This window comes from Macrotis lagotis, chromosome 8 (assembly GCF_037893015.1).
Source record: "Macrotis lagotis isolate mMagLag1 chromosome 8, bilby.v1.9.chrom.fasta, whole genome shotgun sequence".
NCBI classification, from domain to species: Eukaryota; Metazoa; Chordata; class Mammalia; order Peramelemorphia; family Peramelidae; genus Macrotis; species Macrotis lagotis.
Window position 1 is genome coordinate 180,916,443 of NC_133665.1, and position 18,030 is coordinate 180,934,472.

The window sequence follows — 18,030 nt, forward strand, 5'->3', positions numbered from 1 at the left end:
TGCAGTGGAAAGAATTCTGGCTTTGGATTCAGAAGTTCTGGGTTCAAATCCTATGAATGCTGTGTGACTATGGGCAAATTTCCTTAGTTTCCTCATCTGTGATACGGGAGGGTTGCATCAGATGGCCTCTGAGAACCCCTTCAGCTCTATCCTGGTTCTCTGATGCTGTGACATGTTATTTATTCAGTCTGCACAAACAATTTTCCTATTAGGCACAAATGAAGCATTGATAATGTGAACCTGCCAGCACAAGGCCTATTATTCATGCTGCCCATTTTGTTGGAGCTAAATAAAAATGAAATTGGTAATGCTTGGTGCATGGAGGGATTCACAAACCACACAGGTCGGAATCCTGTTTTGGGGGGGGGGGGAGCACTGAGAGCTTATCATCAAACAGTCAACGTCACTCCCTAGGCTTTATTGGGGAGGCCCCTTGAAGTGGAGGTCCTGAAGTCCCTGACTGTTTCCTTACTTCTTATCCGGGCTAAAGGACGAGAGCATTAGATTTGGAAGCGGAAGCAGAGACCATCTGATCAAGTCCCTTGATGTTCTAGATGAGGAAACTGAGGCCCAAGGAGGCTAAACCACTTAGAACTCTAAATTTGGAGATGGAAGGGACAATAAAGGTCATCTAATGCAGTCCCCTCATTTTGCCAATGAGAAAACAGAGGCCTTGGAGGGTATGAGGGACTTGCCTGTGGTCACTTAAGGTAGGCAGGAAAAGGCACCACAGGAGACAAAGGGGAAGTGCTCTTGACCTTTGCTCAAAGGGACAGTTGTTTTCAGCTAATGATCTTAATATGAGGGGTTTTTTATCCTTTGTAAAAAATTCATTTTAAAAATATTAATAAGGAACAAGCATTTATATAGTATTATAAGGTTTATGAAGCTATTTATAAATCTCATTTCATTTGATCCTCACAACAACTCTGGGAGGTAGGTGTGATTATTATCTCCATTTTATAGATGAGGAAACTGAGGCAGACAGTGATCAAATGACTTACCCGATATCATACAGTGAGTGTTAGAGCAAGATTTGAACTCAGATCTTCTGGATTCCTGCTTCAGGATTCTGTCTACTGCCCCACCAAGTTGTCTTTTTTATTTTTTGGAGGGAGGGGATTGGATTGGTGATTCTTCTTTTTGTATATGTAAATTTTTTTTACATATAAATTTTTTTTAAGGCAATGGGGTTGAGTGACTTGCCCAAGGCCACACAGCTAGGCAATTATTAATGTCTGAGGCTGGATTTAAACTCAGGTCCTCTTGATTCCAGGGCCCGTGCTCTATCCACTGTACCACCTAACTTCCTCTGATTTCTTCTTTTTGCAAAAATATTAAAATTTTGTTTTTATTCACATTTATATGCCAATATGCCCCCCCTCCTATCCCTTTAAGAGAGACATCTTTTATAACAAAGGCTTAAAAAAAAGTCAGGACTGAGGGAAGCAATTAAGCAAACTGGAAGTATTACACACCCCTAGACTCCCACCTCATTGAAGGAGGAGGGAGGGAAGGAGGGAGGCAAACTTTTAAGAGTGTATTTTATAGAATAGTTGCTGATCTGCACAGATAAAATGCATTTCCTTATCTGGGAATCTCCCTATGCTAAATCTTTGTATAAATCAAAAAAAGAAGTTTGTTTTGGTATTTAGATGCCATTGGTATTTAACTGAAAGTTGCATTTAATAAGTGTTATCATTTAACAAGACAACTCATGCTAACATTTAACCAGTTTTGTTATCTAATTGGTGGCAATATTTATATTTGGTGTTGGTATTTGATTGACATGATTTTTCTCATTTGATTTTGATGTTTCATTGGTGATCATATTTACACTAGAGTTGCCATTAAATGCTACAGAAAAGGGTCTTTTGAGCAGGAGGGAGGGAGCAAGGAAGAAAAGAAGGAGGGAGCATTCTCATATCTTTGCTTTGACTCCAAGTTTGTCCATTACAATTTCTGCATTGTTTGAATTTTTCAGACCTGTAATTTCATCATAGGGCATTAGGTGGAGCAGTAGGGGATCATCATCTTTACTGTATTTTACAGACCTGCTGGGAACATTGAGTTAAGTGATTTGCTGATTGTCACACAGCCCACGTCAGGGTCAGGTTTTGAATTTAGGTTTTCAAGCCTCTGAGGCTAGACCTTGGAGCCCACATATCTACTCCACCACAAATTCTCTTTGAGTTCCATCTATACCAGTACCTTAATTTAAGGGCTCTTTATTGTTTCCAAAAGTTATTTTAAAATAGTTAACCACTGATAATGGATGAGCAAGTGAATGGGGCACAGGAGTTGGTCCCCCCATTCTGCTTGTGCCTTCCCTTTGAGATTACCTCACATTAGCCCGTGTTACTATATTCCAGGCCCTGTGCTAAACAATTTACAGATATTATCTTCTTTGATCTTCACAAAACATCTGTAGGGATAGGAGCTATTATCCCCATTTTTACAGTTAAGGGAGTTGAGGCAAGCAGAGATTGAATAACTTTCCCAAGGTCCCATAGCTAGTAAGTAAGGGAAGATTTGAACATGGGTCTCCCCAAGTCCAGGCTATTGCTTTGTCTACTGTGTCAACTGTCTCTTACCAAGGATAATGTACTAATCTTAAAGTATGAATATAATGAAATATTGTAGTGACATAAGAAATAATGAAAATTGAGGAGTTCATAGGTATATGAGAAGATTTATATGAACTGATACAGAAAGAGGAAAGTATTCACAATGACTTTATGAATGAAAATGAAAACACATTGAAAGGCGATTGACCTCTGACTAAATGTAATGACCAGTTATGGGTTACATTATGAACTATGCATCTTTACTTTCCGTAGAGAGGTGGTAGACCTTGAGTATGGAATGAGGCATCCACTGTCAGATAGGTTTTATTAACTGATTTGGCTGAACTGTTTTTCTTTGCTATTGGGGAGAATTCTATTGGGAGTAGAGTAGAGTGGATTAGAAAATTACTGTGGTTTAAAATCAAGGCATCAATAAAATTTTAAAACAGAAAAAACCTGAATAATAAAGAAATAAATACTATTTCTGTTTGAAGAGCCCCAAATAGTAACTCTTGGCAGACTTCTGATTGTCCCGTTTCTCTGTTATGAACTAGCAGTAAATATGACTTAGCATGTTCAGAAGTAACAATTTGGAATAGATCAACTCAGCAAGCCTTTCAGTATTTCCTATAGCAACTTTTTTTAAATGGAAAATCCTTTGTTTAGCAGGATAATTTTATTTTATGAGTTAAATCCCCAGGTATTGGGAAGGCAACTTATTGAGTGACTGATTATTTTATCCATTGCTTTCTCTTTAAGGGTCCAAATCACAGAACTTCTTGTGGAATTCTCTTATTGATGGACTCACTGGGAATGTCAAGGAAAAGCCAAAGCCAACAATCGTTCATGATCCTCGGGCACCAGAAGAAATCTTAGCTGATGAGCTGCCTCAACTAGACAGTCCTGAGGCCTTAGTGAAGACATCTTTCAGGTTTGATGGATTGTGGAATCTTTTTCTTCTCTGATTGGTTGTTGGTGGTATTCATACTCAGTTTGGCTAACATCTTAATTTCATCTTTTTGCATTAACTGAACATTGATTAAGCTTGGAAGTTTATGATCAATAGCAGTCCAATATCTGGTGATTTTCTTAAACTTAGTCAAAATATCATTGATACTAATGGTACTAATTTGGTGTTGCTATTTTCTTGACATTGTTTTTTAAAGTGATGTCTGTATTTGATGGTGTTGATATTTAATTAGCCAGTTCTAATTAATTGAGAGTGTGATGGAGTGGACAGAAAGAAATTGAAATTAGAGAGACCTGATTTCAAGTTCTGAAGTTCCAGGCAAATCTTTAAGAGTGTATTTTACAGAATAGTTGCTGATCTGCACAGATAAAATGCATTTCCTTATCTGGGAATCTCCCTGTGCTGAATCTCTGTATTAAACCAAAAAAGAAGTTTGTTGTGGTATTTAGATGCTGTTGGTACTTAATTGCATTTAACTTTCATTTAATAAGTGTTGTCCTTTAACAAGACAACTGATGGTAATGTTTAATCAATTTTGATATCTAATTGATAGCAATATTTATATCTAGCATTGGAAGTTGACTGACATGATTTTTCTCATTTGGCTTTGCTGTTTGATTGGTGATTGTATTTAAACTAGAGATGCCATTGAATGCTACAGAAAAGGATCTATTGAGCAGCCAATCGGAATTGGATGAATGAGCGTTTTGGTTGTAAATGTAGATAATAGAATTGTTCTTTGTAGAGGAAAGTGCCATTCTTATAACTACCCTTGTGCCTTTAAAGCTAGAAGGGATGCTTCTAGGATCAAATAAGTAATATGAGCAGAATTTCCTGCCTGAATTTGAATGTGAAACTTCCTACTATGTTCAGCAATAGTCTATTTACTTCATCAACATTATGCACTTATTCTTGCATCTTCCTATTAAATATACATTTTTAGCTTTCTGTCTTCTTCCTTTTCCTATCTATCCTTTGATTAAATAAATATTAAGCCTAGGCTATTTTACTTAACTAGAAGGCATGACCCTTTTCCCTAACAATATTGGTCACTAGTCATCTATCCTTGGATCTGTTTCAGAACTTTGATTACAGTACCCTTCCCCAGGGTTTCTAACTCCTTGCTATCTCTATTCTATCATTATGATATCTTGAGTATATTGTGGTAGATTTGTTTCCACATATTTTATGTATTTTGTAGTTATTTTGAATGGAATTTCTCTTCATATCAAGTTCTGCATATAAAGCAATTTGTTTTCTCTTTATAGAACCACTTTTTGTGCAGTGTTCAGCTACCTTATGGAAACTATTAATCATTTTAATTAAGTGATTTGATGACTTTCTGGATGTTTTTTAAATAACCCATTTAGGTCATCTATTTTTGCCCTTAAATTTTTTCCTTTTTTCCTACTACTTCTAAAACATTGTCAAATAATAGTAAAGGAATTGCATATCTTTATTCTACCTCTGTCTTTGTTGGGGAAGCTTCTCTATTTCTACATTGAAATAATGTTAGTATTTGGTTATATAAGTTTCCTTATTACATTAAAGATGATCCTTTTATTCTCACGCTCTTTTTTTAAACCATAAATGTTTTATGAAAGGCTTTTCTGCATCTATTCTGATATACTCCTGTGTTTTTCTTTTGTTTTTAATCTGATTGATAATGCAATTGTCTTTCTAATGTTGAATCCTTATGTCCCTGCTGTAAATATGACTTAATCAAAGAGTATAATTTCATAATATATTACATTGGTCTTTTTCCTGGGATTAACTTAAAAAAATTTGCATTAATATTAATTAGTAATATTTGTCTACAATGTCCCTCTTTAATAATTTTCCTAGTTTAGAATTAGGAATATATTTGTTTCATAAAAGGAATTCAATGGAATTCTTACTTTCTTTATTTTGGTTATATAGTTTGTCTTTTAAAAATTTGAGAGAATTCACTTTTAAATACCCCAAGGTTGAACCAGGTATCTTTTTGCAAATGGTATAATAAAGTCTCAGAAGTACAGAGTGAATTTCAAAAAAGATATTTTAGCCCAGTTCATTTATTTAATAGATTTTTAATCCTATAACTAATAAACATCAAACAAAAGATTTCTGTTCTCTTCTGACTTTTGAAAATTTCTTAAATTACATCTTTGCTTTCTCTATTTTCTTGTTGCCTTTTGGGGAGGGCTACCTTAGTCCCAGTCCCACTATCCCTCTCTCTGCTTTCTCCTATGACTGTATTGGGGAAAAAAGCAAATTCCTCGTAAAAAAAAGTTCCTTGTATAATCAAGGAAAATTAAAAAGCATTCCCTGCATCTGAAAATGTTTTACTTTGCATCATGAGTTCATGATTTCTTTGTCAGGGGGTAAATGGTCTGCTTTATCTTCAGTCCTCTGGAATTGGACTTATTATGGCATTGATCAGAGTTGTGAAGACTTTCAAAGTTATTTTCTTTACAATATTGGTGTTATTTTGTGCATTTTTCTGGTTCTGCTTGCTTCATTTCATATTAGTTTGTATAAATCTTATCAGTATTCCCTGAAATTATTCTTTTTTTTTGTAAATTCTTATGGCACAGTATTATACCATATATTTTGATATCTGATATTTTTTTTAGTTGGTAGGCTTTGGTTTCTTATTCTTTGCCACTATTAAATAATTGCTCTGAATATTTTGATATGTGTAAATTTATTTCTTCTTCTTTTGATCTGATTGGCATATAAACCTATTAGTGATATCACTTGGTAAAAAAGGTTGTAATATAGTTTAATGACTTTTTTGATATATAATTTTAGAACTTCATTTTCAGAATGACTGTATCTATTACTGTACATTAGTATGTCTGCCTTTCCCAAACTCTCCAAAATTGTCACTTTTTTCTTTTTTTCTTATCTTTGCCAATTTGGTAGAAATGAAGTGGAACCTTAAAGTTCATTTAGGTCACATTTCTCTAATGATGGTTTAGAGCATTATTTTATATGATTGTTAATAATTTAGAATTCTTCCTTTGAAAACTGACCATTTATGTGTTGGGTAATGGCTCTTATTCTTATAAATTTTAATCAGTTTCTTATATAGCTTGGATATGAAGTCTTTATCAAAGAAACTTACTCCAAATATTTTTTCCTAGTTACCTGTTTCTTTTCTAATTTTAGTTGCATTAGTCTTATTGTGTGAAAACATTTAAATTTTCTATAATCAAAACAGTTCAATTTATTATCTGCAATTCTGACTATCCTTTGTTTGGTCATGTACTTCTCCCCAGCTTTGTCTTTTAGGCCATGATGTAAGACTTTTGTCCTCCATATTTATGAAGTATGATATACTGAGGTGAGAACACCAATGGGGAATCAAGAGACCTGACTCTTGTTTCAGTTTAACCACCAATTAAATCTGTAACTTCAGAGTCATGTTATCTTTTAGAAGCTCATAGCATCACAGTTTGGGAGCTGATGCCAACTCACATTTCTCATTTGACAGATGAGAAAACTGAGGCTCAGAAAGGAATGGTGCCTTGTCTAAGATATCACATGTGAAGCCTTTTTATTTGTAAAACAAGTGGGTTGTAGTAAGTAATCTACAAATTTCCCTTTACCTTTCTAATTATACAATTCTAGGGAAGCATTTTCAGTTAAATAATGACACAGAAAGTGTTGTAATTCCAGAAAGTTCTATGTAACACTTTTTGGTTCTCTATGTTTGCATGAAATCCTTTATTTAGTGCCGAGGTTCTTTAAGGTAGGGTCTCCTTTGTGTCTGGCTTTTGTATTTCCATCTTCTTGCCCATTGCTGGGCACAGGGTAGGCAAGTAATCAATGTTTGTTCTATTGTGTGACTTCTATGGCCTCTCTCAGATCAAACTCCTTATTCTGTGGAATAATAGAAAGAATTTAACCTTAATTTCAGTGAAATGGAACTAGAGTGGTTGGAGAATTCCACTAGAGGACACAAAAGAACACCATATAGGCTCCCAGAACCTTTTCTGGCTGGAAGGTGTGTGTGTGTGTGTGTGTGTGTGTGTGTGTGTATGTGTGTGTGTGTTTTCAAGTACACAGATGGAAAAAAGCCTTCATTTTAAACCTCAGCAGGGCACTGCCCACTGGGAAACTTGCCAATTAGGTATTAATGCTTCTGAGTCTGTGATTGAGATGAGGAGTGCCTCAGGAGTGGTCACTGGGTGGACTCATTGGGAAGTGACCATCTGGTCCTGTTTGGAATACATCATTGTCTCTATATTTAGTTGGCTAAAGCATGTTTACATTTTTTCTTTAACCAATCAAGCACATGGTCCATGTGTTAGAACAAAGAGCACATCCTCTGGTGGCTTTGAAGACCTTTGAAAAGCAATGGAAAGAGGATTGGTCCTGGAGTCATGAAGATATGTTGACATTTTACCTCCAATGTCTAGTATCTGTTTGCCCTTGGGGAAGTCAATTAACCTAACTGAGCCTCAGTTTACTCATCTATAAAATGGGTATAATAGTGATCCAATAATAAAGGTTCAAGCCCTCTCATTTCCTGTTTTATTGGGTCTAAATGTGTGGAGGCTGGAGTTAGGGAAGGGCACAAGTCCTGGGCAGACCTGAGTGTGGAAGAAGCACTATGGTTTAACAGATAGAAAGTTGACAGTGGAATAAAAAAAGATCTTGATTCTAGTTCTTTGTAGGGATCAAGGTGAGTCACTACCTCTGAGGCTTCAGGAAATTCTCTGAGACTTTGAGTAACTGAGAAGTTGAGTATTGGCTTTACTAGAATATGCTTCTTACTGGAATTTCCCTTTAGGACTAGAAAGGAGAAAAAATGCTCCAGACCTACATCACAGCATTGATGTGAAGTTCAAAGAGATAATACATGAAGATGAACCTCTTTATCAATCTTCAAAGAACAACATAAATGTTACACATCATTATTTTATTATTATTGCTTCATTCTTTTTTGTTTGATGTGATTTAGGTAAAAGCAGCTATTGGTCAAGTTTCTGTCTTTTTTTTACAATCTCTGGATTGTTGAAGACCTGATGTTTATAATTGTACCTTTGGACGTATCCATGGTACAAGCCCCCAGAGCAGATGTTATGATGGGGATGAAATGAAGGCACCTCCTTTGGTTTAGATTTCTCCACTTAGTTGCTAAGCTTCAAAAACTTTATTCCAATTACTTGGATATTATGGATATTTGACCTGGTGACACCAAATAAGTGCAGTCTGCAGAGATACATTAGAGAGTTGTTCTTTTTTATTAAATGTTTCCCCATTACAATATTTTAAATGACTCCAAACATTTTCCCCCAATTACATGCAAAGATAGTTTTCAACTTACATTCTTTTACAAGTTTTTGAGTTCCACATTTTCTACCATCCTCCTTTCCCTCCCTCCTCCCCATGGTAGCAAACAATTTGATATAGATTGCATAATTGTGTTTAACATATTTCCATATTAGTCATATTGTGAAAGAAGAATTAGAACTAAGGGAAAAAACATGAGAAGGAAAGTAAAAGCATAAAAGAAGTTTTAAAAAAATGCCTGCCTTCAGAGTTCAGAGTTTTTCCTCTGGCTGTGGATGCCATTTTCTATAACAGGCCTCTCAGGGTTGTCATTGATCACTGAACTGCTGAGAGGAGCTTCAACCATCATAGCTGATCATCTCACAATGTTATAGTGTGTACAATGTTCTCTGGGCTTGCTCACTTCACTCAGCATCAGTTCATGCAAATCTTTCCAGGCTTCTTTAAAATCTTACAGATTTTACAGATTTCTTACTGAACTCCATAATATTCATAGACTACAACTTGTTCAACCATTTCCCAATACCCAATTGATGGGTATTCCCTTGATTTCCACTTCTTTGCCACTACAAGAGGAACTGCTATCAACAGTTTGTACACTGCTATAAATTTCTTTGGGATACAGACCTAGAAATATTGCTGGGTCAAAGGGTATGATCAGTTTTGTTGTCTTTTGGGCATAGTTCCAGATTACTGAATGGCTGGATCGGTTTACAATTTCACCAGCAGTCCATTAGTGGCTCAGTTTTCCCATATTCTCTCCAATATTGATCACTTTCCCCTTTTGTCATCTTAGCCAATCTGATAGATGTGAGGTGGTACCTCAGAGTTGTTTTAATTTGCATTTCTCTAATCAATAATGATTCGGAGCATTTTTTCATATGCCTATATAAAGCTTTAATTCCTTCATCTGAAAACTACCTGTTCATATCCTTTGATCATGTATCAATAGTATGACTTGTATTTTTATAAATTTGACTCCGTTCTCTACATATTTTAGAACTGAGTCCTCTGTCAGAAACACTAGCTATGAAGCTTGTTTCCCATCTCTCTGCCTGCTTCCTAATCTTGGTCATATTGATTTTAGTTTTCTAAAACCTTTTTAACTCAATGTAGTCAAAGTTATCCATTTTGCAATTTCTATTCTCTATCTCTTCTTTGGTTATAAACTTCTCTTCATTTCATGCACTTGACAGATGGACTATTCCTTGTTCTCCTAATTGGCTTATGGTATTATTTATATCTAAATCCCATTTTAACCTTATCTTGTTATGGGGTTTGAGCTGTTGGTCTACATTAGAGAGTTGCTAGCATTTGTTTTTGTTTTCTCTACACTGATCATCAGGGCAACTGGGTAGTACAGTGGATAGAAGATCAAATCTGGAGTCAGGAAATGTGCAATTCATTTGTTTTTCAGTTTTCTACATGAATCCATTTGAGGTTTTCTTGGCAGAGATACTGGAGGGTTTGCCATTTCCTTCTCCAGCTCATTATACAGATGAGGAAATCAAGGTAAACATGGATAAGTGATTTGTCCAGGGTCACACAGTTAGAAAGTGTCTAAGACTGAATTTGAACTCAGGCAGATGAGTTCTCGACTCCAGGCCCAATACTCTCATCTACTGTACTCCTTAAGTGCCCCAGAATCAGGGAGAACTGAGTTCAGATTCCCCTTCAGATAGGTCCTAGTTGTGTGACCCTGAACAGGTTGCTTAACCCTTGCCTCAGATTCCTCAACTATAAAATGCGTTGGAGAAGGAAATGTCAAACCACTCTAGTATCTCTGCCAAGAAAACCCCAAATGGGGTCACGAAGATATAGATATGATAGAAATGTCTCTACAACAAAAAAGCACTGATCCTTAAGTCTAAACATCTTGAGAGTGATTCTTGAATGATCTTTTGTGATAATGGCCCTGGTCCTGAATTACCAGAATAGCCTCTTCCTGCTTTTAATCAATCAATCAAGTCATTGGCTCAATACTTTTTTATTGATTTTTACCGCCACCACCACCACCACCACCACCACCCTCATCATCACTATCTTCTCATTGTTACAACATCCATGCAATACTTGCTATGCCCAAGGTTTGGCTCCTGGGAATATGCTCAGCATCTTGGAGCCAGAACCCAAACCATCTAAGAATCTTCAAATCTTATACGGAGAGAGAGCTGGAGAGAGCTCATTTCAAACTGTAAAGTTAGAGTGAGGGACAGAAAAAGTGTTATAAGGCCAACAAAGGAGTCATCTTGAGCTTCTTGAACTGGGGTTGCTCCATACCTTGGATCCCATCTACCATCATTTGACTGCTGGGGAAATGGATTATATGGATTGTGGCAGCTCTGTGCTCTATATAGGGAAGAGAACAAATGTTTAACTAGCATTCCAGAATGCTTGTATTTAAAGACATTTCTTTACGGAGGAGTGTTGCTCTATTCCAAACCATCACTCTGGGCTTCTAACCACTTATTTCCACAATGCTTTCCATGTTCAAAACCTTATCAGGAATTACTTCCTTTTTTGTCAGAATTGCCTCTGGAACCTGAAGTGGAGGCATAACTGGGAGGGGAGTGATTGGAGCCTTGTCCCATTTTGTACATGATCTTTTTCAGACACAACTGGGCTTAGCACATTGTTACCAAGAATTTCTTTTATTGAGCCTGTGATTTAATAAGTATAGGGAGCTTCTAATGAGGAATTCCCTCTACTAAATACATATGGGCATCTGTTGTAACTTAAGAGTTCTGGAGTCACTGGACATGAAAAGGTGAAGGGATTTACCCAGGATCTCAAAGCTAGCATGTCTTTGCAGAATTTGAACCCACATTTTAACTCTGAGCCTAGCTGTTTTTCAGTCATTAGCATGAACAGTTACTTAAAACAGAAATCTTTGAAATCAGAGCATTGTCCATAGTAATGACTCTGGGAACCCCTGGAGTACTCAATCTCTTTCTTGCTAAACTGAATTTGTCTTAATTACTTGTATTATTTTCACAGTGTGATTCTTAAGATAGAGCCGGTCTTCCTCTAGTACACAGTCTGTGATAGCCATATCTGAAGGCATTTGGGAAATCCTGTCTATGAATACCATTCTCTTTCTTGGTTTTCTGCTATCCAGAAGTTTGTTTCAGTCACTAAGTTTCAGAGGTCTTAGGGGTTCAGTAGCAACCAGGGGGCAAAAGGAAAGGCCTTGAGCCTAGACAGTAATTACCTTTACCTGAGGTTCCTGAAATAGGATAGAACTGCCTGGTTACCAGGAAACCACCATTGTCCCCTGAGCACACAGGACCATGAAGACTCATCTAACACAACCCCAACTGAAGTTACATTTCAAGTTCTTAAACAATGTTCCTTGCCTCATCTCACCCCATTTCATTGGTCTTCTGGTTTGTTCAAGATGCTTCATTGCTTGGATATCAAAGGCACTCATTTGTCATGGTCAGGGAAGAAAAGGCGCCTTAGGTATTTCTCCTTTCCAGGAGAAATAGGAGCTTGGAGACACTGGCCCTTCAAATGTAGCAGAGCATTGCTATTCCAACTGTTGGCAACCAGCATCTGTCTAACCTTGAGGAAGCCAATTAATCTTTCTTAGTTTCTTCATCTGTAAAATGAAGGGGTTGGATATGTGGACACTGAAGTCCCTTTTAGCTTAAGATCAGGGATCCTATGAAGTTAATTAATCACTGGGGCTTGGACTATCTGACCAAAAGGTCCTTTTAAGCTCTAGATACATCATCTTATCATCTTTGAAGATTCCCATCTCCCAAACATTTCTAGAATCATCAGTAAAAAAAGCATTGGAAAAATAGAGGATTTTTGCCTAAAGCACAGAAATAAGAAAATTCCATGAAGCACAGGAGCCAAGGGACTATTAGGGGCATCTCTGCATGAAGTCTCCTTCATCTCTGTTGTTATTGTTCAGTTGCTTCCAGTTCTTTGTGAACCTATTTGGGGTTTTCTTGGCAAAGATCCTGGAGTGGATTTGCCATTTCCTTCCCCAGCCCATTTTATAGATGAAGAAACTGAATTAAGTTTCTTGCCCAGAGTCTAGTTAGTTAGTACCTAAGGCCAAATTTGAACTCAGGTTTTCCTTACTCTGGGCTTGGCACTCTAGCCTTCATCTCTGTTTCTTCATTAGGCAGTTCTGCTCCAGTCTTGACTACTCTCCATTATCCAGACTGTTTTACATTTGTTTTGAATCCTTACCTCCCTCCTTTCTTCTCTTTTTCTCTTCCTCCTTCCTTCCTTCCCTCCTTGGTTCCTTCCCATACCTACCTCTTTTCCCCAGGTCAATCATTTCAATGACATGTACCTTGGGTCACCCATACTCCATCTCTGCCCTACTGTTATGAGTAGCTAGACTAATTCCATCCATTCCGCATCTTTTCTGCCTGATCTCATTTGGCCCCTCATTACCACTTAGAATCGTGGTATACATTACCCATCAGATCTCTAATGTAGTCCCTGTATATCCAACCTCTCCCTGTAAATAATCTTGGCTTTGTTTCTTCTGTGACTGGAGTTTTCTCATCTTTCTTCTGCCTCATCCTCCTTCCACTCCCCCCTGACGTTTTTTTCCCTTAGTTTTGTTCACTTGTCAACCATTTATTAAGTATCTGCTATGTGTCCAACACTGTTCTTGGGACTGGAGAACATTTGCCCACAAGGAGCTTATTATATTCCTTTAGGAGAAAGCACCAAAAGAAAATACAAAACAAATACAAAGAAAAATGGGGGAGGTGAAATATGAAGACATCCAGAAAGGTCTTATTTAGGAAGCCCCTGAACTGGTACTTGGAGGGAGCCAGGGATTCAAAGAAGTGAAGATGTGGTAGGAGAGCCTGGGAAGCAGCCTATACAAGGGCCTGGTTAGAGGCATGAATTAGTGAAAAATCATTAATTATGCATTTATTTTGAGCCAAGTATTACTGGGGTTACAAATAGAAAAAGTAAACCAACCCCTGCTCTCAGGGAGCTCACACTCTAATTGAGGGAAATAGCACATAAAAGAAAGTTCACCAGTGAGGTGAGTGGAAAGACCCAGAGGGTTGGGGATAGAACATTTCCTTCAGGAACTCACCGTATGCTGTTACCCTTGCTTCAGTCTCTCATCAGTGCTTACTTTTTTCCTATGTACAATGTTCTGGCACAAACCCTGTCCTAAATGCTGCTACTTTTCCTAGGTTTAATATCTCTCCAATCACTAATCCAGAATGAGGTGTCTCTGTACTTGCCTCTCCTCTCTTACAAATACTCTTTGTTCAATCATAATAATGATGTTAGCAATAACTCAAATTAGAGATATAATAGAAATAGAAATACAGCATTTGACATTTTATAAAGGGCTTTTCCCTGCAACAACCTTGTCAGGGCTAGTGTAAACACTCATATCCACATTTTGCAGATGAAGAAACCAAAGTTCAGAGACTTTCTCATGAGTTTCATAGCCTTGATTTCAACTCAGTCCCTCCAAAGAAGTCCAAGGTCAGGCATCATCGACAGAAATTGCTCTCTCTAAGGTCACCAGTGAGCTGGGATTTTTAATGAATGACTTTTTCTCAGTCTCGATTCTTGAGAATTTTGAGCATATTTTCCTTCTTGATAGTCTTTCCATGACTTACAGGGTGCAATGCTTTCCTGGTGTAATTTCTAGCCTCTCAAATAAGTGTCTTTCTCTTGCCCTCTTAATGTTGTCATATCCTATGGGTTTATATTGGTTCTTTTCTCTTCACCCTTTTCCTTCCTGGAGAAGGAAATGGCAAACCACTCCAGAAACTGTCAAGAAAGCCCCAAATGGGGTCATCAAGAGTTGGAAATGACTGAAATGACTGAACTGAACACTCTGGTGAGTTCATCCATTCTTCATGTTTCACCTTTATGCTTATGAAATAATTTATAAAAGAAAGTTCCCCAGTGAGGTGGGTGGAAATAACCAGAGGTACTAGGATTGGGGGGTTGGAACAAAAATGGGTTCTTATGCCTGAGGCTGATTCCTTTAGCAAGATGGTGCAATGGGTAGAGTACTGGCCTTGGAGTCAGGAGGGCAGGACTCTTACTAGCTGTGTGAGACCATGGGCAAGTCACTTATAGCCTCACATCCAGGGTCATCTCCGCGCATTCTGATTCATATCTGGCCACTGGACCCAGCCCCCCTCATTCAAATTCAATTCATGTCCTTGTCATGGCATCGCCTTCCCCTGTAAGATCTTCTTCAAGAATGAAGGACAAGGGGTGGCTAGGTGGCACAGTGGACAGCCCTGGAGTCAGGAGTATCTGAGTTCAAATCCAGACTCCGACATTTAATAATTACCTAGCTGTGTGGCCTTGGGCAAGCCACTTAACCCCATTGCCTTGCAAAAACTAAAAAAAAAATGGACAAACATTATCACCTTTATGCCAATGATTTTTATATTCATTCTCCAGCCCTGACCTCTCTATAGTTTTGTAAGTTCAAGTGCTTACTAGATATTTTCATCTGAATGTTCCCCCTCAAATTCAGCTTGTTTGAAATAGCACCCATCATTATTTTTCTTTAAACTAGTTTTTCTTCCTCACTTTCCTGCCTTTATCACTGGCACTAACATCCTCCTAATACTCAGGTTTATAACTTTACAACCATCTGCAAGTCTCCCCCTAATATGTCCCATACGTAAATCAGTTATTCGGTCTTATTGATTCAATCTTTGCAGTGTCAACCAATGAGCAAGTCTTTATTTAGAACTAACTATTTGCTAGGAGATAGGAAGACAAAAAATGGCATGGTTCCTGCCCTCAAGGAGCTTCTAGTCTAATAGACACACACACACACACACACACACATGTTCCCTGTGAATGGAGACTTCTTTATCTTTCTATGCCTAGGACCTAAGGATCTTAACTACTTATCGATTGATTGAACTAGAAATGCATTCAAAATAGTTTACATTGAGGAAAGGATGGTGCTCTATATATAATATGTTTGTGTGTGTGTGTATGGACAAAATAATGATTTGGGATTTCTTTAGTATAGGGATACTTCCACAGCAGGAAACTCTCTCTACCAGGGCAGATATGCACTTTTCTTGTAATTTAGAGAACTAAGAAGTTAATTGACTTACCCAGAATCATGCTTCCAGTACTTGTCAGAGACTGGACTTGAACCAAGGTCTTCGTGGTTTTGAGGTCGATTCCCTAGTCCTTATGCCATGCTGTATCTCAGCATCCAAAACAAATATGTACAAAAAGTAACCTGAGGTAAATTCTTTCATATGTCCTAACTCCTACCAGATCCCTACTATGGACCCTCATTACTTCTGTTTGAATTGTGTATCATAACTAATCTCCTACCTTCAGTTTCTCCCCACTTCTAGATTTAGAATCAGAATGACTTGAGTTCAAATCTCACCTCAGGCATATACTAGTTCTGTCATGATTGACAAGTAACTTTTCTGAGCCTTAGTTTCCTTCTCTGTAAAAAGGGAACAATAATGACACCTGTCTCTCAGGGTTTGTGAGGATCAAAGGAGGCAAAGTTTGGAAAAGTCTTGGCCAACTTTAAAACACTTTATAAATGGCAGGCATTATTATTATCATCATGGGATCCTAAATGATCTCAAGAATCCTAGTTCTAAGAATCTGTGGTTCTCTGAATAGAGGAGGAGCATTGGGCTCCTCTGTTTCTGTGATCATCTTTATTTAATAATAGTAGTTAGCACTTCTTTAGCACTTCACAAATCAGAGAGTCATTTTCATCTTATCTCTATAGCATCATTTGAATCTTGTTAAGTCTAAACATTCTCATAGTCAACAGGTTGGGATAATTTGGCATTTGGAAGAAGAGGAGCTCCCAGTAGGGAATCATCTCTGATGTTTCAACTGGGTGATTTATCTGAATAAGTCTTTCCAAGTCCCACTCATAGTTTTCAAAGAATATGATTTCAGATCACAGAGATATAGTGAGTTAATAACTGCAGTGGGGGGAGAAAAGATGAAGTTCTTTTCAGATCCCAAGCAAAAGATTGAATTTCTAGAAAGATTTAAGTGTTTAAATTACTCCCTCATGTCATTTCTTGGCAGTCATCTTATTCAGTAGAACTGTTGCCCAAATGCCAATTTCTGATTTGATTACTTTCAGGAAATGGCAATCCCGTGTTGATAGTTCAATATGAAGTCACCTGCAACATTGGGACCAACCCTTGGATGATTCCTAGATTAGATTTCCAGATCAACTTATGGGAAACCTGAATATAGTCCAGTCTCTAGACCCCATCCCTAAACTGAGAGTCATACTTCAGTTGATTCTCTGTTCCCTTGTTTGAGTTCCCATAAATTAGAGGGTAGAGCCAGTATAGAAGAAGACACCCTGACAAGGACATCAGTATCTCCTCACACCAAGTCTGCCTGTAACCAATATACAAAAGCAGGGCTGGCTCAGACTTCTGACCTCATATTCTCAAATTGGCCAAACTGTTATTCTGTTTGTGCTGAAGGAGGGCAAGAGAATCATGGAAGAGAAGAATATTCACCAATGGGTGTGAAGAGATCAACAAAACTTCCCCTAAGTAGGGAAACTTGTGATGAGCCTTAAAGGGGAGCTCTCAGTTTCAAGGAACAATGAGGAAGAGCCTTCCAGAAACTGGCGTAACAACCATGCCATCTGAGTGCTGGTTAAAGGAATTGAGGTTACTAAGCCTACAGTAGAGGAAATTTATGGGGAGGGGAGGCATGTTCCCTATCAAGTCTTTGAAGACCTGTTTTCTTGGATCCCAGAAGAGACTGGAGATGTTGTGTAGGGTCTGAAGGTTTATATTCTCATCATGATTCTGTCTTCTCATTTAGAAGTAACACCGATGCTGGCTATCACCAGTCAGGACTTTGAATGCACGTAGGTTAAGGGTTCTAAGATGATTGCTAGAGCAAGTTGGAATAGAGGACCTCCAAGGTCCCTTTCATCACAGAGTCTCTGACACACAGTGTCCTTTTTTGGAAAGGGGGTATGTTTGCCTAATTCCCACTTCTGCAGATGGACATGTCAAGGCACAGATAATGGAATAGGGGCTTCCAATAAATCATAGTAGTTGAATCTCAGAGTCCCCAACCTACTTTCTTTTCCTTAGCATGAATGGATAACATGGGGTGCTCTTTCACAAGCAGGCTTGACCTCATTGATGTTTGTCCTTTGTTATCAAAGAAGACCAGCACATCAGGGAAGTGATGCCATGACAAGCACAT

At 37.8% G+C, this 18,030-nt stretch overlaps 1 protein-coding gene across 6 annotated transcripts in view; it reads left to right on the top strand.

The window, feature by feature from the left end:
• Positions 1-18,030, top strand: part of PDE1C (phosphodiesterase 1C) — a 436,829-nt gene that overhangs the window by 114,169 nt on the left and 304,630 nt on the right. For all 6 annotated transcript variants that reach the window (XM_074198958.1, XM_074198957.1, XM_074198959.1 and 3 more), the window contains exon 3: positions 3,327-3,498. In XM_074198958.1, coding sequence (XP_074055059.1) covers positions 3,327-3,498 — 172 coding nt within the window. The remainder of the gene's footprint in view (positions 1-3,326; positions 3,499-18,030) is intronic.